A 27,083-nucleotide genomic window follows, 5' to 3' on the forward strand; every position below is an offset into this window, starting at 1 on the left:
TTCCAGATAATTGAATGTTAATTTCTCTACCATAAACCTCCTCCAACTGCGGACCAAGTGTATGGTGTCGTGTTGGCGAGCGGTCTGCTGATGTCAACGTTGTGAACAGAGTGCCCCATGGTGATGGGCAGGCATAAGCTACGGACAACGAACACAATTGCATTTTATCGATGGTAATTTGAATACACAGAGATACCGTGACGATATCCTGAGGTCCATTGTCATGCCATTCATCCGACACCATCCCCTCATGTTTCAGCATGATAATGCACGGCCCCATGTCGCAAGGATCTGTACCACAGGAGGTTGGTGGCGCCTTAATTGGGGAGGACAGGCTTGTGGTAATGGCTGAAGAGGAATAAGTAGAATGGTATCAAATACATCAAACACATGGTTTCCATATGTTTGATGCCATTCCATTTGCTCTGTTCCAGCCATTATTATGAGCCGTCCTCCCTTCAGCAGCCTCCACTGATCTGTACACAATTCCTGGAAACTGAAAATGTCCCAGTTCTTCCATGGCCTAGATACTCCCCAGACATGTCACCCATTGAGCAGGTTTGGGATGCTCTGGATTGATGTGTACAACAGCGTGTTCAAGTTCCCGCCACAACATCCAGCAACTTTGCACAGCCATTGAAGAGGAGTGGGACAACATTCCACAGGCCACAACCAACAGCCTGATAAACTCTAAGAGAAGGAGCACTGCATGAGGCAAATGGTGGTCACACCAGATACTGACTGGTTTTCTGATCCACGCCTCTACCTTTCTTTTAAGGTATCTGTGTCCAACAGATGCATATCTGTATTCCCTGTCATGTGAAATCCATAGATTAGGGCCTAATGAATTTATTTCAATTGACTGATTTCCTTATATGAACTGTAAATCAGTAAAGTCTTTGAAATTGTTGCATGTTGCATTTATTTTTTTGTTCAATATAAGAGCTCGTGAGGTGGCTTTGAAAATTATGCATTGAAACACACAGAAAATCATCCTGCCTAAAAACTGCCGATAGGTGCTTATCACAGTGGGAGGCTGTTTTTTCTCTTGCTCGAATAAAAGCGGAGCGACAAACCTGCAGATTCCACTTTTAGAATCACAATGCTTGTCAGTGACACCTTCACTTTAAGTTGCGGGTTTTTGGGCTACTTCTAAATTGCGCTGCGGCCGCCATGTCATTTCTCTCTTTTTTTTATATATATATTTCACTGTGATCTGCTGCTGGGAGTGTGAGTGTGACGCCACGCTGGGTCAGTTTACCCTCCCAGGTTCTCATTGATAGTGCATGTTAATTCAGGATTATTCCACTCGGCCAAGCATGAGGCATCAACTCTGACCACTTTAAAAGATGAAAGCACAGTTGAACGGCCATGAATGGAAGTTGAACACGTTTCGGTCTCATGGTCATGAAATGTACATGTTTATTGTGAAGACAGTCATTAACATATGATATTCAATATCTGCCCTATATTTCTCTGACATTGACATCTGTGTCGACTGAGTCCGCTGTGTGTGAGTAGTGTGTGTCGGCTGGCTCAGTTAGATTTTATTGGACACCATGTTCTCTGGCCCAGCAGCACATATCAGTGTGTACGATGTGGAATTGCTTTTATACCCCAGTATGCTCACATTCCTGCCTATACTCCATTGCCCGAGACCATTTTCCAGGAAATATCCTCTCACCTAACATTTTCCTGGTAGTGCTTTGAGATGCACGCAAATCAGTCAAAGCAAGTCTCCTCTCATTTGCACATCCCCCCTCACTTCACCATACTCCGCATCTCTGGCTGATTGCCGAAAGAGGTAGAGGTCAGCCCTGGCGATTCCCCCAAAGAAAACTCAGCGCGAACGCTTGAGAGACCTTTAGAGGGATTTCGTCTCAAATCAGCCGGACCTTTTCTTACCCCCTTATAATCACACACCATCAGCCTAATACTGGATCTCTCTTTCTGAGGGTAGACAATAATTTGCTCTGGGATTTTGAATCTTGGCTAGCAGTGTCGACTGACGTTTTTCGATGTACAGTAATCGGCCCTTTAAACCCACATACTATTTGTGGGGGGAAGGCACATTAAGATATGCCTGGTGGATGGGATGCTAGGTCTGCAGGGGGCCATGTTGCGGATGTTACGCTTGGTGTCACTCGGTGCAGGGTGCCTCTGTTCCGCCTGCTTGCAAACAAAACACAGGTGCGCCTGCTATTGCTGCTGGATTACACACACCCCTCTTGACCCCCTTCTTCACTGTGCTGTTGATCTGTCTTGTCGAGGGTATCCAGGAGATCTGTGCATATCCAAATTCACTCCCTCTGTCTTCAGGAAGCTGCTTTTACTTGGTCAGGGAGATGAATGCGAGCACGGCCGCTCTCTGGTTGCCAGCGATGAACGGGCGATGCAAATTCAATTTGGCTGTTTGTTGTCATTATAGATATGCAAAAGCGTATTCCATATTCCATTGTTCCTTTTGTTTTGTAGTCATCTGTGTCCTTGCACTGGCCCTTTTGTTTAGGTGTGAGGTGATAGGATTCAAACAAACCCATCACAGATGAGGTTCTCAGAACTGCTGAATGAATTGTCTCACAAGCTCTCTATGCAAGCTTCACCATTACTGAAAATAGCCTCAGACATTTTCTTTCAGGCATGATATTGGTCACATTTCAGGTGTCAGGAGTTTGCAGATCAATTATGTATGGTTTAAGCAAACATAATCTGTCAGAGAGAACTGAAATCGCAACTGCCATGCTGAATACTTCGGAGTCAGTCAGATGGTTCATATGTGCAGACGACCTGGGTTAATATTTCTCAACATCTGTTTGTGGACAGGTGCCAATCTGTTGGATGCTGCTGGCTGGTCCCTGAGACACAAATTTTGTCAGTTCTACAATGTTTTATGTATGTGGTTCCCCATGGAGGAAGCTTGCAGGTCCCTTGTCAAAAAATGGCTGAGAGCATTTTGTCTCACTTGTCTAACATCTGGACCACCTAATATCTCCTTCAGGAACTTCAAAAGCTTAAAGGCCTAGAGTGGTCTCATAAAGCTTTTCATTCCCTACAAAGACATTTGTTTAATCAGAAATTAAATCAAAGCACATTGTATTTGTCACATGGGCCGAATACAACAGGTGTAGACCTTACCATGAAATGCTTACTTATGAACCCTTAACCAACAATGCATTGTTGAAAAAAAGCAAGTAAGATAAATGTGCTCAATTAACTAAAGGAAAAATAGTAACACAATAAAATAACAAATAACACGGCTATATACAAGGGGTACCGGTACCGAGTCAATGTGCCGGGGTACGGGTTAGTCGAGGAAATTGAGGTAATATGTATACTGAACAACAATGTAAATGCAACATTTTACAATTAGTCAATTGAAATAGGTTCATTAGGCTCTTGTAAGGGGTGTTTAACTGGCGGCAGAGAAGTCAGACGCAGGAGAGAAATAACTGTGTTTCCAACGGCGCAGTTTATTCACAAAAAACCCACCGGAAAACATAATAATAAAAATCAATGGGTAACATAACCCGACGCACACCAGTACAGACGTACACATACACTTACAATAAACAATCACCGACAAGGACATGAGGGGAAACAGAGGGTTAAATAACCAACATGTAATTGATGGGATTGGAACCAGGTGTGATGGAAGACAAGACAAAACCAATGGAAAATGATAAATGGATCCGCGATGGCTAGAAGGTTGGTGACGTCGAACCGCCGAACACCGCACGAACAAGGAGAGGGAACAACTTCGGCGGAAGTCGTGACAGCTCTAAGCTATGGATTTCACGTGACTGGGAATACAGACATGCATCTGTTGGTCACAGATACCTTTTAAAAATGTAGGGGTGTAGATTAAAAAAATTGTCATCTTATCACAGTATCTCTGTGCGTTGAAATTGTCATCAATAAAATGGAATTGTGTTCATGTCCGTAGCTTATGCCTGGCCATACCATAACCCCACCGCCACCATGGGGCACTCTGTTCACAATGTTGACATCAGCAAACCGCTTGCCCACACAACGCCATACAAGCTGCCAAATTCTCCAAAACGACATTGGAGGCGGTTTATGGTAGAGAAACATTTGATTATCTGGCAACAGCTCTGGTGGACATTCCTGCAGTCAGCATGCCAATTGCGCGCTCCCTCAAAACTTGAGACATCTGTGGCATTGTGTTGTGTGATCAAACTGCACATTTTATTTGATTGTCTCCAGCACAAAGTGCACCTGTGTAATGATCATGTTTAATCAGCTTCTTGATATTCCACACCTGTCAGGTGGATGGACTATCTTGGTAAAGGAGAAATGTTCACTAACAGGGATGTAAAATAAAATTGTGCAAAACATTTGAGAGAAATAAGCTTTTCGTGTGTATGGAACATTTCTGGGATCTTTTATTTCAGCTCATGAAACATGGGACCAACACTTTACATGTTGCTTTTCATATTTTTCTTCAGTATACATGTAGGTAGTGGCAATTTGACTATGCATAGATAATAAACAGAGAGTAGCAGCAGTGTGTGTGTGTGTGTGTGTGTGTGTGTGTGTGTTGGAGTGTCAGTGTAGTATGTGTGTGTGTGTGGTTAGAGTCCAGTGAGTGTACATCAAGCCTGTGCAAGAGGGTCATTGTAAACAAATATGAATATATACAAATAAAATATGGGGGTCAATGCAAATAGTCAGGGTAGCCATTTGATTAACTGTTCAGCAGTCTTATGGCTTGGGGGTAGAAGCTGTTAAGGAGCCTTTTTGTTCCAGCCCTAGCGCTCCGGTACCGCTTGCCGTGAACAGTCTCTGACTTTGGGTGGCTGGAGTCTTTGACCATTTTTAGTAGCACAAAGGCAAGAGTGAAGAAGGCTTTTCCAAGGAAAGGGAGCTTTTTTCTCACCGCCGGCTGATCAATGATATAGGGATCTGGTGGTCAATGTTCCACTTGCCTAAAAAAGCACTGTGGGACCCACCACAGACCGCTCCATCTTTATCAACCACTCCCATCTTGGACAAACCAAACCAGTGGGACTTGCTCCAGGATCATTACCACAATAAACAGAAGCTGTCTCCTCTCACTCTCTCTCCCTCTCCTCTCTGTCGCCGACCCCCTCCCACCCACAGTAGCTGAGCTCCTACTATGTGTCTCGTAGTGCCACATATGATCAGACGGACACGATCACCCACACCTGCCTTCTCCCATCCCTTCCCCTTCTCTCCACCACAGCCACCTCTGCCAGCTCTGGGGTTGACTGATGGACTGTGTTCTCCTGTGCATCTGTTCTCTGATGGGCTGTGGCCAACCTGCATGCTCCTCTCTGTGCTCAGCACTGCTGGTAAGCCCAGGCACTCCACAGTGGCTCTGTTGTGTGTTAATTGTGAGTGGGCCAGTGCTGGGCTGTGACACATGGCTAATGTTTTATTTTCCCAACAAAGGTCATCATCAGTTATGGCTGACATGCTGCCCCCCATAAAGGATGTCTAATATTTTATTAAACATTCGTTTTGTTCGGCTGGCACGTAAGGGGCAAGGTAACAGATGTAAGATCTCATTATATTTTGGCTTACCATATGGTAAGCCAAAATTGATCCTCAACATGGGGGCCCCTCAGGGGTACGTGCTCAGTCCCGTCCTGTGCTACCTGTTCACTCATGACTGCATGGCCAGGCACGATTCCAACACCATCATTAAGTTTGCTGATGACACAGTGGTAGGCCTGATCACCAACAATGACGAGACAGCCTATAGGGAGCAAGTCAGAGACCTGGCCATGTGGTGCAAGGACAACAACCTCTCCCTCAACATGATCAAGACAAAGGAGATGATTGTGGACTACGGGAAAAGGAGGACCGAGCACACCCCCATTCTCATTGACGGGGCTGTAGTGGAGAAGGTTGAGAGCTTCAAGTTCCTTGGCATCCATATCACCAACAAACGAACATGGTCTAAGCACACCAAGACAGTCGTGAAGAGGGTACAACAAAACCTATTCCCCCTCAGGAGACTGAAAAGATTATGCATGGGTCCTCAGATACTCAAAAGGTTCTACAGCTGCACCATCGAGAGCATCCTGACGGGCTGCATCACTATGGCAACTGCTCGGACTCCGACCGCAAGGCACTACAGAGGGTAGTGCGTACGGCCCAGTACATCACTGAGGCCAAGCTTCCTGCCATCCAGGACCTCAATACCAGGCAGTGTCAGTGGAAGGCCCTAAAAATGGTCAAAGACTCTAGCCACCCTAGTCATAGACTGTTCTCTCTTCTACCGCACAGAAGTCTATGTCCAAGAGGCTTCTGAACAGCTTCTACCCCCAAGCCATAAGATCCCTGAACAGCTAATCAAATGGCTACCCAGACTATTTGCGTTGCCCCCCCACCTCTTTTACACCGCTGCTACTCTCTGTTATTATCTATGTATAGTCGCTTTAATAACTCTACCTACATGTACATATTACTTCAATTACCTTCACTAACCGGTGCCCCTGCACATTGACTCTGTACTGGTACCCCCTGTATATAGTCTCGCTATTGTTATTTTACTGCTGCTCTTTAATTATTTGTTCCTTTAATTTCATTTTTTTGGGGGTATTTTTCTTAAAACTGCATCGTTGGTTAAGGGCTTGTAAGTAAGCATTTCACTGTAAGCTCTACACCTGTTGTATTCGGTGCATTTGACTAATAAAATTTGATTTGGAGATCACCTAAACCAAAAATATTGTTTTTCTCAGTCCTTTTTGTAGAACAAGAACATTGTTTTAGGTGTCAACAAAGTAGCCCAACAATAAAAAAAACTTGAGTCTTCTCAGAGCACCATAACAGACATATACAGAATAATACATTTTCGTGTTTTACTTTAGCTTGGTTCAGGAGTTAGGGGGCTGTTGTTATACTGTACTTGAGCAATGCATCATAAGGCTTATATAGCATTACCAGTCTTTTCAGAAGACAATAATGGCATCAAGATAGATGAAGACATGATTGCGGGTGAGGTCACCAAGCATCACATCCATAAGACATTGGAAAATGACTGGTGCATTGCACAAACCAAAGGGCATGCCTTTCCACGCAAACAGGATGTAGCCAATGCCGTCTCCTCCCGGCATTTTGACACCTGTCGTAACCATTGAGAATAACAATCCTGATCTATGGGAACACCACAATGAATCCACCGTAATGGAGGAGTCGCGTGTGAATGCGGCACCAACCAGTCAGGGGCAAGGTCATGTTTGTGATACGGTAGCAATATAAAGGTGTTCATGGTGCATAACGCAGGTGTTCCAGTGTGTTCTCGTCGCACGTGTGGATAGCGCAAGGTTTACTAGTTAGCACAGCTCTCTGGCTCGCTGTCTCACTTCAGTGTCCTGTGCGGATCTCTCTCATTAAACAGCTGTCAGGCCTCTGTCTGCGCTCACTGACAGCCACTGTCACACGGCAGGAGCACACACTCAGCACACACAACCAGAAATTGCATCTCTAATACACAAGCAACCCTCCCCTCAGTCTCCACCTCTCCAGACAGTACTGTATCTGACTGCCGCATAGACCACTCTCTGAGAGACGTAGTGAGGTTTAAGTGTCATGCGATTGCATTGCTGTGAATTATCTGTCAGAGGATGGTACTTGTAGACAGACTATTTCACTGCATAATATCCTATTATTCCGGAAACAGTCAATGTGATTTATTTGCGTATGAAACCTTTGTCAGTAAGACGGCAGTAATAGGGATATCTGTATACCTGTTTTAAGGAAGTTAGTTTGAAGAAGTAGTCCTGCAATAATGAAGTGACATTAAAAGGTTTTTACAGAGCCAACTGGAGGAGGAGGTAACATGGAGGAAAATGACTCATCTAAGCAGGGTGATCATGACTCACTTTACCCCCTGCATGAGCTCCCCCGTCTCCCAGACAGGAACCCTTGACATTACAACATTGTCTCGGTGGCGGTCGCCGTCATGGTTTGTACAGAACTTCTATTTCAGGTGCCAGCTCATTGCAGCTCATAGGTACTTACACCATCTGCATTGTTGTTCCTGACAATGAGCACCTCTCAATTAACTGTTTGAACATTTTATTTGTTCTATGAGTTAAACTTCTTCTATGAGCTCACTGAAACCAAAGATGATCCTTTTCCTTCCTGATGCATTTATATTTTGTGCTCTGATCCATTGTTTTATTCATACTGATCACTGTAGAGCTACTGGGCTAGGCCTTGTGTCAGTTTAGCAGGCCTCTTTGCGGTGGTCTTATGCTTTGGTAGACAAATAATTCCTTCATTGAGCCAACATATCACCAATAGGCCAATGGAGGTCTTCTCTCTTCTCTTCAAACCCCACTGCTTCACAGCAAAGCTACCAGAGCAGAAAGCCTCTCGAACAGAAAGGGGCACGACGATAACACTCTGTGGTCCGTGCTGCGAGAGCGAGAAGGGATCCTGGAAGGGCAGAGGGTATGGAGGAGTGGGGAGTTGTGGAGTGGTTGCATTTCCCCAGTGTGGCTCGGCCATTATCCATGTTTCACAGCTCCTCAGGAGGAGAGAATCACATTTTTGCCACCACAGCCGCCGCCTGTCAGGAAAAGAGTGTGCTCCATCCATCCATTCTTCCCAGGGACTCCATTACACCCTGATGGGCAGGGATTGAAAACCAATTGGGGATACAGGGGCATAGAGAGAGCGATGTATGGGCATGCAGCACTGTGCAGGCAGGCAATCTGCTGTGATGAAGAGGCTTCTCTTGTGACGTCCTTCCGGGTTCCCCTTCAAGCCCACTGCGCTGGTCGCTAGCCACCGAATCACCCGGCGTATTGCATTCCCAGACGCCCCACAGCCTGCTGCCCATCAGCCCGGGTGCATCCATCCACACCTCAGTGGATAGCGAATGAAAAGAGAGATGGATTCAATCGCTTCTGGAAGACAGGAGCAAGTGGAGACAGAGATAGTGGGGGGAGGAGATGCACTTGTGGTTGGATGTGATTGCAATTTAGTTTACTTTTGCAGGTAGGGTACAGGTGTAAGCTATGTTTGCCATAACTTTGGAAGTTGAGAGCGAGGGGGGTTGGACTTACAAAGCATCTCCATAGACTCTCTGCACATTTGTGTTTATCCTCTTAAAGAACTGAAGACTTGCTGTGACTGGATCCACAGCAGGGACACCGAACAAACGGCTGCGATTTATTCAACACATCATACACCAGCTGTGAAAACAGACGCCCAATCATTGCTAAACATCCCTGAACGTTTCAGGAAGTTTTTGTGATAGGAGATTTTTAGTCTCTTATAGATTCTTATCTGAGTTTTGTGTTTTTAACTTAACGCTTGGGACTCATCTCTTTGACGTCACTGCCTGTGAAGAGGTCTACTTTTCTCCACACTCAATATACACTGAGTGTACACAACATTAAGAACAACACTGCTGGGTTTTTCACGCTCAACAAAGCTGTGGGAACGCTTTCAACACCTTGTAGAGACGAATTGAGGCTGTTCTGAGGGCAAAAGGGGGGGGGGGGGGTTGCTACTCAATATTAGGAAACTATTCTTAATGTTTTGTACACTCAGTGTATAAACTGTTCTTTATTTAATTGAGCCCAGGAGTTATAGTTAATTTAGTAGGCATCTGTGAGGGAGTTTAAGTATTCTCATTTGTTTTATTAGTTTCAGATATAAGATGATTCTATTTAGCCTGATGAGAATATAATGAACACTTGTTTTTTTGTACTTTGCACGCCTCTTTGCCAAAGTATTGGAACTGCTCAACAAACATCTCCTCTAATAATGCTTTGGTTTTTTCAGAATCATGCTGTATGTTTACACCATATTCACATACGACAAGAGCTAACAGTGCTTTAAAAACTCTTGATCTCTTTGTAGACATGTCTTGGTACTTGAATTATTCATCCAGAACCTTTCTCTCTCTCTCTCTCTCTCTCTCTCTGTAGGTGCCCTATGTGAAAGTGGCCCCAGAGGACATTCTGAAGGTTCAGTTCCCCCGCTTCACCACCCTGGACCTGCGTCCCACCAACACAGACATCAGCCTGGCCGTGGCTGGCCTGCTCACCTTTTTCAACAGCACCACAGCCTGCCTCATCTGTGCCCAGGCCGACTGTGAGTGGGTCATGCACCACTAGCTCTTTGTTGTTATTTGTACCATATACACACATTCCATTTGCATGTGCACACACATTTGCATGTGCACACACGTGAGCTCTCACACACTGTTGCACATTCATGCATGTGCATATGCACTAGGGCTGTCCCCGACTAAAGAAAATCTTGACTCTCTGAAAGTCGTTTGTTCTTTCAACCAATCGATTGGTCGACATTTTTAAAGGTGTATTGCTCTATATAGTGCATTCGAAAAGTAATCAGACCCCTTTACTTTTTCCACATTTTGTTACGTTACAGCCTTATTCTTTAATTGATTAAACCGTTTTTTCCCCTCATCAATCTACACACAATATCCCATAATGACAAAGCAAAAACTGTTTTTTGAATTCTTTGCAAATGTATTACAAATAAAATACTCAAATATCACATTTACATTTACATAAGTATTCAGACCCTTTAATCAGTACTTTGTTGAAGCCCCTTATGCAGTGATTACAGACTTGAGTCTTCTTGGGTATGACGCTACAAGCTTGGCACATCTGTATTTGGGGAGTTTCTCCCATTCTTCTCTGCAGATCCTCTCAAACTCTATCAGGTTGGATGGGGAGGGTCGCTGCACAGCTATTTTCAGGTCTCTCCAGAGACGTTCGATCGGGTTCAAGTCCGGGCTCTGGCTGGGCCACTCAAGGACATTCAGAGACTTGTCCCGAAATCCACTCCTGCGTTGTCTTGGCTGTGTGCTTAGGGTCGTTGTCCTGTTAGAAGGTGAACCTTCGCCCCAGTCTGTAGCTCAAGTATTGTGGAGCTCCTGCGCCTAAATATAAACAGTACCAGCACTCAAAATGAGTTCCGGAACCTGTTTCAGTCCAAGTCAAGCACTGATAAGAAGTAATCGGGTAGGCATATTTTATGACGTTTCCACTGGATCAGAGAATTACATTTTCCCTTTCACTCTGAGTGGTTATCAGAAGGGAGAGAGCTGGAAAGATTTCTCAAATGTTGTAAAAACAGACTGTTTGAGGTGGAGAAAAAAAACTTACTTTGAGAAGCTGCACTGCTCATTAGTGGTGGTGCATTAAGCCAATCAGAACTACTATCAGATCCCCAAATGGTCACATTTATATGCTTACATTTGCACGCAGGCCAGGTAGCCTATAGGCCTGTATACGTCTATGCGTAATCAGGTGCGCGTCCCCAACATTGACAGGAGCACTACAAATAAAAGACAATGACTAAATTGAATTGACAAAACTCATAAATGTAATGAAGTAAACTAAAACATGTTTCTCACAAGTGTGGCATAGGTTGTGCGCTCTGCAAACAATGTGTCCACTCCAGCAATGAGAACGGTAAGACTGGAATAATAATACATTGAATGCATTAACAGAAATGATCATAACCAAACAAAGATTAGAAATGATAGGAATTAACGGTAAATATACTACTGGTGATGTATGTAATGGGGAATTGAAATAGGCTACACTAACAATCCAATGCAAACAATTCACACAATGAAGTAATGAAAAATGCATGTGCACGATTGGTGGGAGAGAGCGCATTCTGGAGAGAGAAGTGCTTTGCGCTGCATGGTCAATCCGATGTCTGCATTGGCCATTGTGCATTGTGTTTATACAGGATGTACCGCCCCCACCTACCGTCAACCAGAATCACCCTTCAGTGGGTTCACCCACACTCAAGCCTATGTATAACCCAAATGCATTTACTCTTGCATAATTCTTCCCCCCACAATGTGTCATCATCTGGTAAAACGCAGGCAAATTACTTTTCACATAGGCCATGAATGCATCTTCCTCTTTTATTCCATTGTGACAAAAAGTACGGAAGATTAAATCCCAGTCTGTTTCTGCCCTTCTCCGTACAGGAATCAGTAATTACAAGTGCCCATACAAAGTCACATTGATGTCATCTGCTACAGGCCAACTTTCACCTTAATCAGCTTAGGGCTTTGAAGTGTGGCGGACTGGATTTCAGCTCTCGATTAGAACCGAGGTGCTTTCAGCTGGCACGAGCCCCCCTGCCCACTCTCTCTCCCCACCATTAACCCCACCCCTCATTCAACTCTCCCAACCAACTTCAGAAAAGAATGGTTGACGTTTGTGCTCATCAAAGCCAGTTAGACTGAGGTGTTACCCGAGAAACAGAGATAACAAGGAAGAAAAGAGGGAAGAAGGAAAATTAAACGCCCACCAAAGGCTAAAGACATTAGTGACTCAGAACTGCATGGACTTTGATTCTTGCCAATGTCAAAACTAGCTAATTAGTTGTTATTTTCCACTGGGTGTTTATGCGTGCTCCTTTCAATCTGTCGTTCATTTGAGAGCTCATCAAACGATGTTGGTAATTAGCCCAAAGACACATGACAGTTCCGTGCCTCGCAAGAGTTGTCAAATGCTTTGAATTATCGACATATCCATGAAGGGCGGCGATCTCACCATCTACAAGCTGTGTGAGACAGAAACCTCAAACTTTATTATGGCGGTTTCCTTTTTGTATGTCTCTGTCTGAGCTCCTGTCAGTGTGGGCTAAGGGGGAATCGATAAGGCTGCTGAGGGGAGCATGGCCCTTCCTCGTCAATGAGAAGGATGCCAGTCACTTTAGCTGATTGAGGGGAATCTAACCTTACTACTGGAATTGTACGTGGGGGACGGAGGGAGAGTGATTGCTCTGCCGTGTGACCCCTTCTGCAGCGCTACTGTAAAATACCAGTGATGGCTTGGGATCTGCAATGTGCTGTTGTAGCAGTAGCAGTAGCCACGGTACCGTTAGCTGGCTGGCAGAGGCCCCAAGACGGTCGACGCTGGGCTCATTAATCACCGCGGCCGGTGACAGCCTAATAGAGCGTGGCTGAGCCATGAATATTTCCCAGCCTGACCCTGGCTTCCTGGCTGAGAGAGAGAGAGAGAGAGAGACAGAGAGACAGAGACAGAGAGAGAGGCCCACCCAAAGGCACAGGTAGCGCAAAGAAGGAAACTCATTAATCTGTCTAACCTGCCTACCGCTATCGATGGCCGTGTGGTTGTGTGTGTATTCACCGCACTCATGGAGTAGTACAGTAGGACATAGAGAACCTAGCCACAGGGTTGGAGGAGGACTTTGTGGGAAAGTGGAGCACTTTGTTAACGGGGAGATTTGTGCATGGGAGGTCAGCTGGCGGGCATTAGGGGGCTGGGAGGGGACCGATCACCCACACTCTACTTCTTGGGGACTGGCTCAGACAAAACCATCGAGGACGGGACGGGACGGGGGACATCCTGGTCAACAATACAGCTTATGTTATGAATCCGCTATCACCTAACGTAGCATTTTATCGTCTGAATTGAATGAGCTGGAAGAAAAGCAAATAGTACCTTTTTGAATGTTAAAAACACCTGAATTGACTTCTCTGATGACATGCACCTCAGCAACCAACTCATTATGTTTTAAAGGCACACACCTGTCAAGGTAGACGTTTGTGTCTCCTTGGAGCGGAACAATTATAGGATATGTTTGCTCAACGATCTGACTCGCTGCTCTGAAAATGTCATGAGTAATCTGTAATTAAAGTTGATCAAGAATGTCTCTCTGTCTCCGGAGAGAGCTGGATCAATAAACTCTTTGGGAAGACAGACCGGTTAACTGGGGTGATGAAATGATTTAGCTGGTACCGGCAATGACTTTTTGTTGTTTGTTGTCCGGGGATCAAGCTGAGCAATCCTCCCGACGTGATGACATTCAAAGAAAGTTTCAATACGGATTATGATATATTTACAGCTCCAGTAACAGCAGACATCAGCCCACCATAAATGTCCCCATCAGAATAAATAGTTGCTGTGCTGTCAGTTCTGTTGCACTTCCTCCCTACTGAAAGAGGGCAGTGAGTGAGGAAACTGTGGAGAAAAGATGGCTCCACCAAATGCTCTTAAACAGAGGGATGAGAGTGAGCTTCCTCCATTGGCTCTCCCTGGTTTTTCTTCTACGTTTCCCCTTCCTTTTCCCTGACCAAAGACATTAATTTGATGCAATATGCAGCGTAATGGGATTTTGATGTGTGGTTCTGGGGAGGGGGGGTTCTTCTCTTTATCTTTTTTCTCGCTTTGGTGTCTAATGAGAACAAAGAAGAGGAGAGCCCTGGTCGGCTGTCTGCTCGTCTACTAGGATGAAAGATGGAAGAAAGTTTCCTTTCAACGGGGAATGATGAGAAAGGATCACTCAGACCCACAACATCAGAAAACTCCCCGTCCTTGCCCATTAACAAGCTCTACTGACGCGCTGAACTGTTTATGTAAGAGAGAGTGATAGACTATCGACTTTTTGATCTGTGTGGTTATATTCAGGTTAGGATAAGTTAATGTACTGACACACTACCAATGCCTAGACATTAGCACCTGTCCTATCCCAAGCACTCTAGTTAACGAATGCTGCTGGTCTGGAGGGAAAACTACATTGAAGCAATTTAACTCTCTTCCATCCGCCCGTCAGTCGATTAAATCACCCGATTTATCATAGTCATTTAGGTTCGGCCTGTTTAAAAAGTTGATCCATCTTGTCCTGTGAAATGCCATGAAATTCTGCAGACTGCACGCATTTGGTTGTACAGTACTGGGTTCCCGGACCGCAGGAGTCCAGCAGCCCAGTTCAACAGACTAGGGTGCAGCCAGTTGGGAGCTGTGACACTGGCATGAACCTGTCATTGGTCCTGGCTGAGCAGTGTATTTGCATAGAGGCACTGAGTGCAGGAAGGTAGATGAGAGTCGGGGCTTTGTGAGAGCCCAGTGAAATGTGACGGCCTGTGAAAGGGGGAAATGACTGGCAGGCCCTACCTTTATCTGTCTGTCTGAGAGGCAGCGTCAGGCAGAGCTACAGTATGTGTGGCCCATGTTAATGAGGCACACCACATGGCAATATCACACACCAACCGCTGCAGGCAGCAGCAGCACAGCCTCCACAAAGAAAACAGACTTCACACATCTCTAACCTTCAAGGGTCTCTCTTTTTCCACGGCTAACCGAGAAACAGTGCCTCCCCATTTTAGCATAATGATGTTCTAGCATGGGTTCAACAGCCTGAAACGTGGAAGCGACATGGCTGCCAGAATAGATGCAACAAAGGTCAGGGCCACAAAAGAGATTGTGAAATGAAAATGTACATGCACACATTTTATTTCTGTTGCTTTGAATCGTGCACAGCCTGAACACTAAACAGGTCTCTCCTGAGATTTCCTCTCCACTGGTTGAATGAAAGGGAACGATAGGAGGGGCAACTCCTGCTGTGGACACTGAGCAGTGAAGTGTGCTGTCTAATGTAATGTACTAAATGTGAAATTGGCATGTGATGCCATGCAAACAGGCAATGGAGATTGAGCAGGTTTTTAAGCCTCATCACAGTTATGCTGAGTAACTCAACAGGTAACAGAGCTGATAGTCTCAGAGCAGACAGGCGTCATTGCTGATGATTTGCGTTTCTAGACAAACCGTTAAAGGCATTGGGATTCAATGAGTAAGAACACATAGTGCTTTAAGAACAGCTGCTGCTGCATGTAACCAATAGAAGACAACATTGATTATATGTAAATGTTTTTTTACTATAATCAATGCTGGTCTCAGTTGTAATGTAATATACTGTATGTCTTGACTCCCATGAATGCATAGTTTCAGTAAAGTGCCACTGGAAACATACAGTTGAAGTTGGAAGTTTACATACACATAGGTTGGAGTCATTAAAAGTCATTTTTCAACCACTCCACAAATGTCTTGTTAACAAACTATAGTTTTGACAAGTTGGTTAGGACATCTACTTTGTGCATGACACAAGTAATTTTTCCAACAATTGTTTACAGACAGATTATTTCACTTATAATTCACTGTATCACAATTCCAGTGGGTCAGAAGTTTACATACACTAAGTTGACTGTGCCTTTAAACAGCTTGGAAAATTCCTGAAAATTATGTCATGCTTTTGATAGGCTAATTGACATAATTTGAGTCAATTGGAGGTGTACCTGTGGATGTATTTCAAGCCCTACCTTCAAACGCAGTGCCTCTTTGCTTGACATCATGGGAAAAATTTAAGAAATCAGCCAAGACCTCAGAAAAAGAATTGTAGACCTCCACAAGTCTGGTTCATCCTTAGGATGTCACGCTCTGACCTAGGAGAGCTGTGTTTTCTCTATGTTCTATGTTTTGTGTTCTATGTTTTGGTCGGGTATGGTTTCCAATCAGAGGCAGGTGTCTATCGTTGTCTCTGATTGGAAGCCATACTTAGGCAGCCTGTTTTTCCTTTGTTGTTTGTGGGTAGTTATTTTCCGTTTAGTCTAATGTACCTTACGGAACTGTTCTCGGTCGTTTGTTGTTTTTTGTTGAAGTGTATTCATTAAAGAAAAAGAAGGAGCACTTTACACGCTGCGTCTTGGTCTCCATTCAACGACCCCTGTGACAGAACTACCCACCACCAATGGACCAAGCAGCGTGCATTCTCCAGGAGGAAGAGCAGGACCAAGCAGTATGGTTCAGAGGAGTGGACCTGGGAGGAGATCCTAGATGGGGCAGGCCTGGGGAGTATCGCCGTCCGCAATGGGAAATAGAGGCAGCGAAGGCAGAACGACGATACTGGGAGGAACGGCTAGGCAAGCAACAAGAGGCTGAGAGGCAGCGCCGAAAACATTTTGGGGGGGGGGCACACGGGTAGATTGGCGAAGGCGAGGTTAAGACCTGAGCCAACTCCCCGTGCTTACCGTGGGGAGCGAGTGACCGAGCAAGCACCGTGTTATGCGGTGATACGCACTGTGTCGCCAGTGCATACTCACAGCCCGGTGCGCTCGGTGCAAGCTCCTCACCATTGCTGTGCTAGAGTTTAGTTGTAAGTACCTGACGGAACTGTCTACTGTCATTTTTGTTTATTTGTAAAGTGTTCATTCTTTCTTCATTAAACTGAAGATGAACATATTCCACGCTGCACCTTGGTCTACTCACTTTGACGCCTGTGACATGGGAGCAATTTCCAAACGCCTGAAGGTACCGCGTTCATCTGTACAAACAATAGTACGCAAGAATAAACACCATGGGACCCCGCAGCTGTCATACCGCTCAGGAAGGAGACGCGTTCTGTCTCCTAGAGATGAACGTACTTTGGTGTGAAAAGGGCAAATCAATCCCAGAACAACAGCAAAGGACCTTGTGAAGATGCTGGAGGAAACAGGTACAAAAGTATCTATATCCACAGTAAAACTAGTCCTATATCGACATAACCTGAAAGGCCGCTCAGCAAGGAAGAAGCCACTGCTCCAAAACCACCATAAAAAAGCCAGACTACGGTTTGCAACTGCACATGGGGACAAAGATTGTACTTTTTGGAGAAATGTCCTTTGGTCTGATGAAACAAAATAGAATTGTTTGGCCATAATGACCATTGTTATGTTTGGAGGAAAAAGGGGGATGCTTGCAAGCCGTAGAACACCATCCCAACCATGAAGCACGGGGGTGACAGCATCATGTTGCGGGGGTGCTTTGCTGCAGGAGGGACTGGTGCACTTCACAAAAAAGATGGCATCGTGAGGAAGGAAAATTATGTGGATATATTGAAGCAACATCTCAAGACATCAGTCAGGAAGTTAAAGCTTGGTCACAAATGGGTCTTCCAAATCGACAATGACCCCAAGCATACTTCCAAAGTTGTGTAAAATGGCTTAAAGACAACAAAGTCAAGGTATTGGAGTGGCCATCACAAAGCCCTGACCTCATCCTATATACAATTTGTGGGCAGAACTGAAAGAGCGTGTGCGAGCAAGGAGGCCTATTAACCTGACCCAGTTACACTAGCTCTGTCAGGAGGAATGGGCCAAAATTCACCCAACTTATTGTGGGAAGCTTGTGGAAGGCTACCCGAAACGTTTGATCCAAGTTAAACAATTTAAAAGGCAATGCTACCAAGTACTAATTGAGTGTATGTAAACTTCTGACCCACTGGGAATCTGATGAAAGAAATAATAGCTGAAATAAATAATTCTCTCTACTATTATTCTGACATTTCACATTCTTAAAATAAAGTGGTGATCCTAAGACAGGGAATTTTTACTTGGATTAAATGTCAGGAATTGTAAAAACTGAGTTTAAATGTATTTTGCTAAGGTGTATGTAAACCTACGACTTCAACTGTATAACATAACTAAAAGGGGAAAAACCCACAGCAAAGAGATTATATCCTAAATTTATTTTTCAGCAATGATTAAGGCTTTGTATCCGTTGTATTGTAATTGTATTACAAGTTTCAATAAAGTGCCACTGGAAACATATTCATTACCTCACTTATAGTGAACCAATATCCAATCTCTTTAAAGCGGTCCTGGGAACTAAATGCTGGAGGTGGTGATTAAAAATATCACCTAGCAATTCATTACTTTATAATTAGACGTTATTACAGGTCATCAGATAAATTATTTTATGTGGGAAGGATTTGAATGACCGTGTTATTGACAAACAAGGCATAAAAATGTACTTTTTGTTTATCGAGTGAAAAAAGTACATTGTCATGTCTTGTCAGAGACAGGTTCAAAATAATGATTCATTGTTATTTTTTTGAATGTGGTGTTTCTTTTTTAACTCATTCAATTGAGTGCTAGTTCTCAGAAATGTGACTTTAATACCCAGAAATTCATGACCTTTAGGAGATTAACTGTCTACCTGCTCATAATAATATCACTGTCTTCGTCCCTGTCCCCACAGGCTTATTAAATCTGGAGAGACTGTTACGCCAGTTCCTCATCTCCAAGGAGACACTATCAGTTCGCATGCTGGATGACAGCCAGGATCCCACACCCCTTCTCAAGGAGATCCGCGATGATAAGACTGCCACAATCATTGTGGATGCTAACGCAACAATGTCCCACATCATTTTGGAAAGGGTGAGTCTGTCTGTCACAGTGAGCTCTTTCCCGATGTTCTTAGACATCTCAGCAGTAGCGGATGATGCAACAAAAAAAATCTTCACGATCTATATGTCAATGCCAAGATAAAGTTCAGGATCAAGGTTGATATTGAAAATAATTGAACAAGCTACAAGCTGAATCACTTACTGGTGAATGAGTGTTGGACTGAATGAATGTTAATTTGAAACATCCAATACTGAGAGACCGATCTGTTCTCTTGTACATAGGCATACTACCATGAATAAACCATGGTATATCTGTAACGCCATATTTGAAGACTGGAGTGGTGTGCAAATGCAACTAGAGGAGGTTGTTGAGTGCCCTTGGGCTTAGCACTTAAACCACTAGATTACAGTAGAGATGAGAAATTAAAACCAATGCTAGAGACGAGAAATTAAAACCAACGCAATTAGCTTTCTAAGAAAAAGGTCTAGTCAGACAATACATTTTACTTCAAGTGACAGGCGTGAGAAGTAAATCATGTTCTGTTCTGTGATCATTCATTAATAACGGAGATGTACATTCATCTGATTCGTTTTTGTAAGATTAGAACGACTACGAAAAGAATCAGCCCCGCATCCTTAATATGTGCAAATTGTTCATCTTTATAACAAATACAATCCAGAACATCAGAAACTCTCATTAATATTGCTTGAGTATGAAAGGAAAAGAAGTGACCTAGGTTAATTACTATTTTTATTTTCCCTTTTTGACAATTTACAGACGTCTGTTGGTAGCAAAGACTTTCTTTGTTGGTAAAATAACCTATTATTCAATCATGGAATGATTAACTATTTTTTAACTATTTATGCTTTCTATTGAAGGCATCTATCACTCATGAAGTTATATATTGTGTGCTTATAAAGAAAATAATAATTTGTTCTATTATGTGTTTTTTGCATATCCACAATCTCCCCGAGACACAGCCAGGGTCTGCCATTATCAACAGCAACCCTGGAGCAATTAAATTGAAATGCCTTGCTCAAGGGCACATCAATAGATTTTTCATTATGTCAGCTCTGGGATTAGAAGTAGCAACCTTTCAGTTAATGGCCCAATGCTCTAAGCATTAGACTACCGGTTGCCTCGTAAAATTGCCAGCTGAGATTGGCAGCTCAATGTCAATGCCAGGGACTGAACCCGGGGCCTCATACATGCAAAGCATGCGCTCTACCACTAAGCTACATCCTCTCAGTTGTGAAGAGCTAGTCTGACATGCATAATATAATAACATCTAATTGGACATTCATATCAGATATGACTATTCTTCACAGTAAACTGTCAATATGACCTTTCAATGATGTCTGTTTCCACTAATATAACCATACCTGAAGTGAACAGAGAAGTTAGCAATTAAAGCAACAAAATAGAACACTCTGTAGCTTTGCAGAGTTCTTCCCGACACCGACATGAACTTTGCATGATAGGACAAGACTCCTGCTATCCATTCTAAAGAGCTTTGATTAGATCTAAAGGTGACAGAAACACAGGTGAAGGGTATGGCTGTGTCGTAATTATAGCATAGAGATTGGATGCATGGCTGCAGTGAAGGAGACAATGACTAAAAGCGAAATGGAGAGAGAGAGACAAAGAGACAGCGAGACGGAGAGAGATAGCAATTGAGCATTGGCTAAGGGTGCATGCTAGGGTTGAATATTTTCCCTGTATTTTACAAATGTTCCATCCAGAGAAGAAAATCACTTTTCTCCCGGGTAACTCGGTATTTCGCCCCAAAACCAGAAGTGTCATTCAAAAGCATATAAAGCATATAGAGGAAGTAGCCTATGTCTGGATTTGATTAGAGCTTTGATTGAAAATTCATCCCTGACGCTACCTGAGCCTGATGAGCCATACATTAAATACATTTTATGGGCCCAAGCCAAAAAAAGCCAAAATGATTGTGTCGTTATCAAATACATATATGATATAAAGGATGCTGCATTTAAGCACGACAGAAAAACATAAAAGCCCATAGATGTCTCTAGCTACAGTTGAAGTCGGAAGTTTACATACACTTAGGTTGGAGTCAGTAAAACTCGTTTTTCAACCACTTCACAAATTTCTTCTTAACAAACTATAGTTTTGGCAAGTCGGTTAGGACATCTACTTTGTGCATGACATGATACATTTTTCCAAAAATTGTTTACAGACAGATTATTTCACTTATAATTCACTGTATCACAATTCCAGTGAGTCAGAAATGTACATACACTAAGTCGACTGTGCCTTTAAACAGCTTGGAAAATTCCAGAAAATGATGTCATGCCTTAAGAAGCTTCTGATTGGCTAATTGACATCATCTAAGTTAATTGGAGGTGTATCTGTGGATGTATTTCAAGCCCTACCTTCAAACTCAGTGCCTCTTTGCTTGACATCATGGGAAAATCTAAAGAAATCAGCCAAGTCTGGTTCATACTTGGGAGCAATTTCCAAACGCCTGAAGGTACCACGTTCATCTGTACAAACAATGGTACGCAAGTATAAACACCATGGGACCACGCCGCCGTCATACCGCTCGGGAAGGAGACGTCTTCTGTCTCCTAAAGATGAACGTACTTTGGTGTGAAAAGTGCAAATCAATCCCAGAACAACAGTAAAGGACCTTGTGAAGATGCTGGTGGAAACAGGTACAAAACTATCTATATCCACAGTAAAACTAGTCCTATATCGACATAACCTGAAAGGCCACTTAGCAAGGAAGAAGCCACTGCTCCAAAACCGGCATAAAAAGTCAGACTACGGTTTGCAACTGCACATGGGGACAAAGATCGTACTTTTTGGAGAAATGTCCTCTGGTCTGATGAAATAGAACTGTTTGGCCATAATGACCATTTTTATGTTTGGAGGAAAAAGGGGGAGGCTTGCAAGCCGAAGAACCCCATTCAAACCGTGAAGCACGGGGGTGACAGCATCATGTTGTGGGGCTGCTTTGCTGCAGAAGGGACTGGTGCACTTCACAAAATAAATGGCATCATGAGGAAGGACAATTATGTGGATATATTGAAGCAACATCTCAAGACATCAGTCAGGAAGTTAAAGCTTGGTCACAAATGGGTCTTCCAAATGGACAATGACCCCAAGCATTCTTCCGAAGTTGTGGCAAACTGGCTTAAGGACAACAAAGTCAAGGTATTGGAGTGGCCATCACAAAGCCCTAACCTCAATCCCATAGAGAATTTGTGGGCAGAACTGAAAAAGTGTGTGCGAGCAAGGAGGCCTACTAACCTGACTCAGTTACACCAGCTCTGTCATGGAGGAATGGGCCAAAATTCACCCAAATTATTGTGGGAAGCTTGTGGAAGTCTACCTGAAACATTTGACCCAAGTTAAGCAATTTAAAGGCAATGCTACCAAATACTAATTGAGTATATGTAAACTTCTGACCAACTCGGAATGTGATGAAAGAAATAAAAGCTGAAATAAATCAATCATTCTCTCTACTATTATTCTGACATTTCACATTCTTAAAATAAAGTGGTGATCCTAACTGACCTTAAAACAGGGAATATTTACTTGGATTAAATGTCAGGAATTGTGAAAAACGAAGTTTAAATCAAATCAAATGTATTTATATAGCCCTTCTTTCATCAGCTGATATCTCAAAGTGCTGTACAGAAACCCAGCCTAAAACCCCTAACAGCAAGCAATGCAGGTGTAGAAGCACGGTGGCTAGGAAAAACTCCCTAGAAAGGCCAAAACCTAGGAAGAAACTTAGAGAGGAACCAGGCTATGAGGGGTGGCCAGTCCTCTTCTGGCTGTGCCGGGTGGAGATTATAACAGAACATGGCCAAGATGTTCAAATGTTCATAAATGACCAGCATGGTCAAATAATAATAATCACAGTAGTTGTCGAGGGTGCAACAACTCAGCACCTCAAGAGTAAATGTCAGTTGGCTTTTCATAGCTTTTCATAGCTCCTGCTGTCTCTAGAGAGTTGAAAACAGCAGGTCTGGGACAGGTAGCACGTCCGGTGAACAGGTCAGGGTTCCATAGCCAAATGCTTTTGGCTAAGGTGTATGTAAACTTCCGACTTCAACTGTATATGCTGTCTTGGCTAAATAAATGAAACAAACTCCAGTAGGCTAATCATTTTGAGTGAGAACTGTATTACTGTACAGTATTGTATTATACTTTATTATATGAACTGGTTTTACGCACCTCGTTCAAAACATGATAAACCTGAGGGAACATGCGATTCTGGTGCAGGATATGCTGGTGCATAGGCTGGCAAATTTGAAATATAATAGGGCCTATTAGATTATATTGTTACGTTACAGCCTTATTCTAAAATGGATTAAATCTTTTTTGTCCCAATCTAAACACAATACCCCATAATGACATTGCGAATACAGGTTTTTAGAAAATATTGCTAATTTATTACAAATAAAAAACAGAAATACCTTATTGACGTAAGTATGCAGACCCTTTGCTATGAGACTCGAAATTGAGTTCAGGTGCATACTGTTTCCATTGATCATCCTTGAGATGTTTCTACAACTTGATTTGAGTCCACCTGTGGTAAATTCAATTGATTGGACATGATTTGGAGAGGCACACACCTGTCTATATATGGAAAGATTTCAGACCCCTTGACTTTATCAACATTTTGTTACGTTACAGCCTTATTCTAAAATGGATTAAATCGTTTTTTCCCTCATCAATCTACACACAGTACCCCATAATGACAAAGCAAAAACAGGAGAGAGATGCTTGATGAAAACCTGCTCCAGAGCGCTCAGGACCTCAGACAGGAAGCACACAGCCAAGACAACGCAGGTAGTGGCTTTGGGACAAGTCTCTGAATTTCCTTGAGTGATCCCAGCCAGTCCCCGGACTTGAACCTGATCGAACATCTGAGAAAAGACCTGAAAAGTCTGTGCAGCGACACTCCCCATCCAACCTGACAGCGCTTGAGAGGATCTGTAGAGAAGAATGGGAGAAACTCCCCAAATACAGGTATGCCAAGCTTGTAGCGTCATACCCAAGAAGACTCAAGGCGGTAATTGCTGCCAAAGGTGCTTCAACAAAGTACTGAGTAAAGGGTATACTTATAAATGTGATATTATGTTTTTTATTTTTAATACACAAACCTGTTTTTGATTTGTCATTATGGGGTATTGTGTGTAGATTGATGAGAAAAACAAAATGTGGAAAAAGTCAAGGGGTCTGAATACTTTCCGAATGCCTTTCATAATATTTTACCTAATGTTATTAGCCTACCTCCTCTTTCTTTCACTATTGTTGCCTCATTCATTCCTCAACAGTTAAATTAAATAAGTTCCGTTGTCCTTATCTTCATCATTCTTTCTTTTTTTTTATCCCTTTTTTCTCCAATTTCGTGGTATCCAATTGGTAGTTACAGTCTTGTCTCATCGCTGTAACTCCCGTATGGACTAGGGAGAGGCGTGCATCCTCCGAAACATGACCCATCCAAGCCGCACTGCTTCTTGACACAATGCCCGCTTAACCCAGAAGCCAGCCACATCACTGGTCACGATAACAACACCCACCCGTAGCACGCGCTCCAGCAGGTATATCTCACTGGTCATCCCCAAAGCCAACACCCCCTTTGGCCACCTTTCCTTCAAGTTCTCTGCTGCCATTGACTGGAATGAATTGCAAAAATCGCTGAAATGGAGACTTATATCCCCCTCACTAACTTTAAACATCAGCTATCCGAGCAGCTAACTGATCGCTACAGCTGTACACAGCCCATCTGTAAATAGCCCATTCAATCTACCTACCTCATCCCCATATTGTTTTTATTTACTTTTTTGCTCTTTTACACACCAGTATTTCTACTTGCACATCATCATCTGCACATCTAGCACTCCGGTGTTAATTTGCTAAATTGTAATTACTTCGCCACTATGGCCTATTTATTGCCTTACCTCCTCACGCCATTTGTACACACTGTATATAGACAGTTTTCTTTCTATTGTGTTACTGACTGTATGTTTGTTTATTCCATGTGTTATTCTCTGTGTTGTTGTTGTTTGTGTCGCACTGCTTTGCTTTATCTTGGCCAGGTCGCAGTTGTAAATGAGAACTTGTTCTCAACTGGCCTACCTGGTTAAATAAAGGTGAAATATAAATAAATAAATAAATAAATAAATAAATAAAATAAAAAACACTACAGGACCAAAAGTATGTGGACACCTGCTCGTCGAACATCTCATTCCAAAATCATGGGCATTAATATGGAGTTGGTCCCTCCTTTGCTGCTATAACAGCTTCCACTCTTCTGGGAAGGCATCTACTAGATGTTGGAACATTGCTGTGGGGACTTGCTTCCATTCAGCCACAAGAGCATTAGTGAGGTCGGGCACTGATGTTGGGCGATTAGGACTGGCTTGCAGTCGGGTTTCCAATTCATCCCAAAGACATTCGATGGGGTTGAGGTCAGGGCTCTGTGCAGGCCAATCAAGTTCTTCCACACCGATCTCGACAAATCATTTCTGTATGGACCTCGCTTTGTGCACGGTGGCATTGTCATGCTGAAACAGGAATGGGCCTTCCCCAAACTGTTGCCACAAAGTTGGAAGCACAGAATTGTGAAGAATGTAATTTATGCTGTAGCGTTACAATTTCCCTTCACTGGAACTAAGGGGCCTAGCCCTAAGCAATGAAAAAACAGCCCCACACCATTATTCCTCCTCCACCAAACTTTACAGTTGGAACTATGCATTCGGGCAGGTAGTGTTCTCCTGCCATCCACCAAACCCAGATTAGTCCGTCGGACTGCCAGATGGTGAAGCGTGATTCATCACTCCAGAGAGTCCAATGGCGGCGAATTTTGCACCACTCCAGCCAACGCTTGGCATTGCGCATGGTGATCTTTGGCATGTGTGCAGCTGCTCGGCCATGGAAACCCATTTCATGAAGCTCCCGACGAACAGTTCTTGTGCTGACGTTGCTTCCAGAGGCAGTTTGCAACTCAGTTGTGAGTGTTGCGACCGAGGACAGAACATTTGAATGAGCTTCATCACTCGTCGTCCCGTTCTGTGAGCTTGTGTGCTTCCTAATTCGCGGCTGAGCCGTTGTTGCTCCTAGATGTTTCACATATAATTTAACAGTTCCATTTCACATCATGCTGTTGATATAAATTATTTATTAGAAAGGGAAAGGGAAATGGGGATTCCTAGTCAGTTGTACAACTGAAATGTGTCTTATAATTTACCGGTTTCTCGCAGTTATTTATCCCGGGAAAAGGGAGTGGTTTTGGGCGGTAAATCTCATTAACCAGGTTTCCACCATTCAACCCTAGTGCATGCCATAGCAGGACTGTCACTGGGAAAGCAAAAATGTGCCTGTCTTCCCATCCGCATCGCTCTGGACAAATGCCACGCCCACTAACGTTTTTTCTCCATGATAAGTCTGGATTTGCTCCCTCCCCGGCGACTTCTCAAATGCAAACACATTCAAACCATTTTGGTTAGTCCCAGAAACCGATGGGTTGGGCCAGACCGGCCTACACGAATCACATCGTTTTGATATCAGCTCAATCAACTTCTAGGACAACAGGTTCAGACTGATGTATGGCGTGATCGATAGAGCAGCGAAATTTAATTCAGGATGAGTCGTCAGGCAAAGCTAAAATCCCTGCCCCAATGAATATTTCTCATCTTTTTTCTCCCAAAAAATGCCTATCCCTCTCAAGTATTACTCTCTCCCTCACATACATACTCCCTGATTCGTTTTTATTTTCACATTTCTGTATTCATCCAGTTAGTTCTTAGTGTTTTATTTCTCTGCCCTTTTCCTCTTCAGTCTTAATCTTTCCCTCAATCGGAGATACTGATGGCCGTTGCCAGGCATCCTGTCGCCATGGCAACTCAGGGGCAGAGAGTGACAACACACAGGAGCTGGGATTTCTATATCTACGCCTCCGTCCTACAGTCGCTCCATACCTCTTATCATTCCTCTGTCTTCCACTCCTCCTTTTCTGTGGTTTATGGCACGCAGCCCGCTCATGAGGAGAGGATGTTGGCTGAGAAAATGAATTATGTTTGCCAACATTTTATGCTACACTGAAGATTTAATTACATGGTAAACTGTAAGG

The 27,083-nt window shown here is 43.5% G+C and overlaps 1 protein-coding gene across 2 annotated transcripts in view; it reads left to right on the forward strand.

The window, feature by feature from the left end:
* grik4 (glutamate receptor, ionotropic, kainate 4) overlaps nt 1–27,083 on the forward strand; it is a 444,499-nt gene that overhangs the window by 313,711 nt on the left and 103,705 nt on the right. For both annotated transcript variants that reach the window (XM_014213630.2, XM_014213632.2), the window contains 2 exons: nt 9,933–10,098; nt 18,819–18,997. In XM_014213630.2, coding sequence (XP_014069105.1) covers nt 9,933–10,098; nt 18,819–18,997 — 345 coding nt within the window. The remainder of the gene's footprint in view (nt 1–9,932; nt 10,099–18,818; nt 18,998–27,083) is intronic.

Source organism: Salmo salar, chromosome ssa09 (assembly GCF_905237065.1).
Source record: "Salmo salar chromosome ssa09, Ssal_v3.1, whole genome shotgun sequence".
In the NCBI taxonomy this organism is placed as follows: Eukaryota; Metazoa; Chordata; class Actinopteri; order Salmoniformes; family Salmonidae; genus Salmo; species Salmo salar.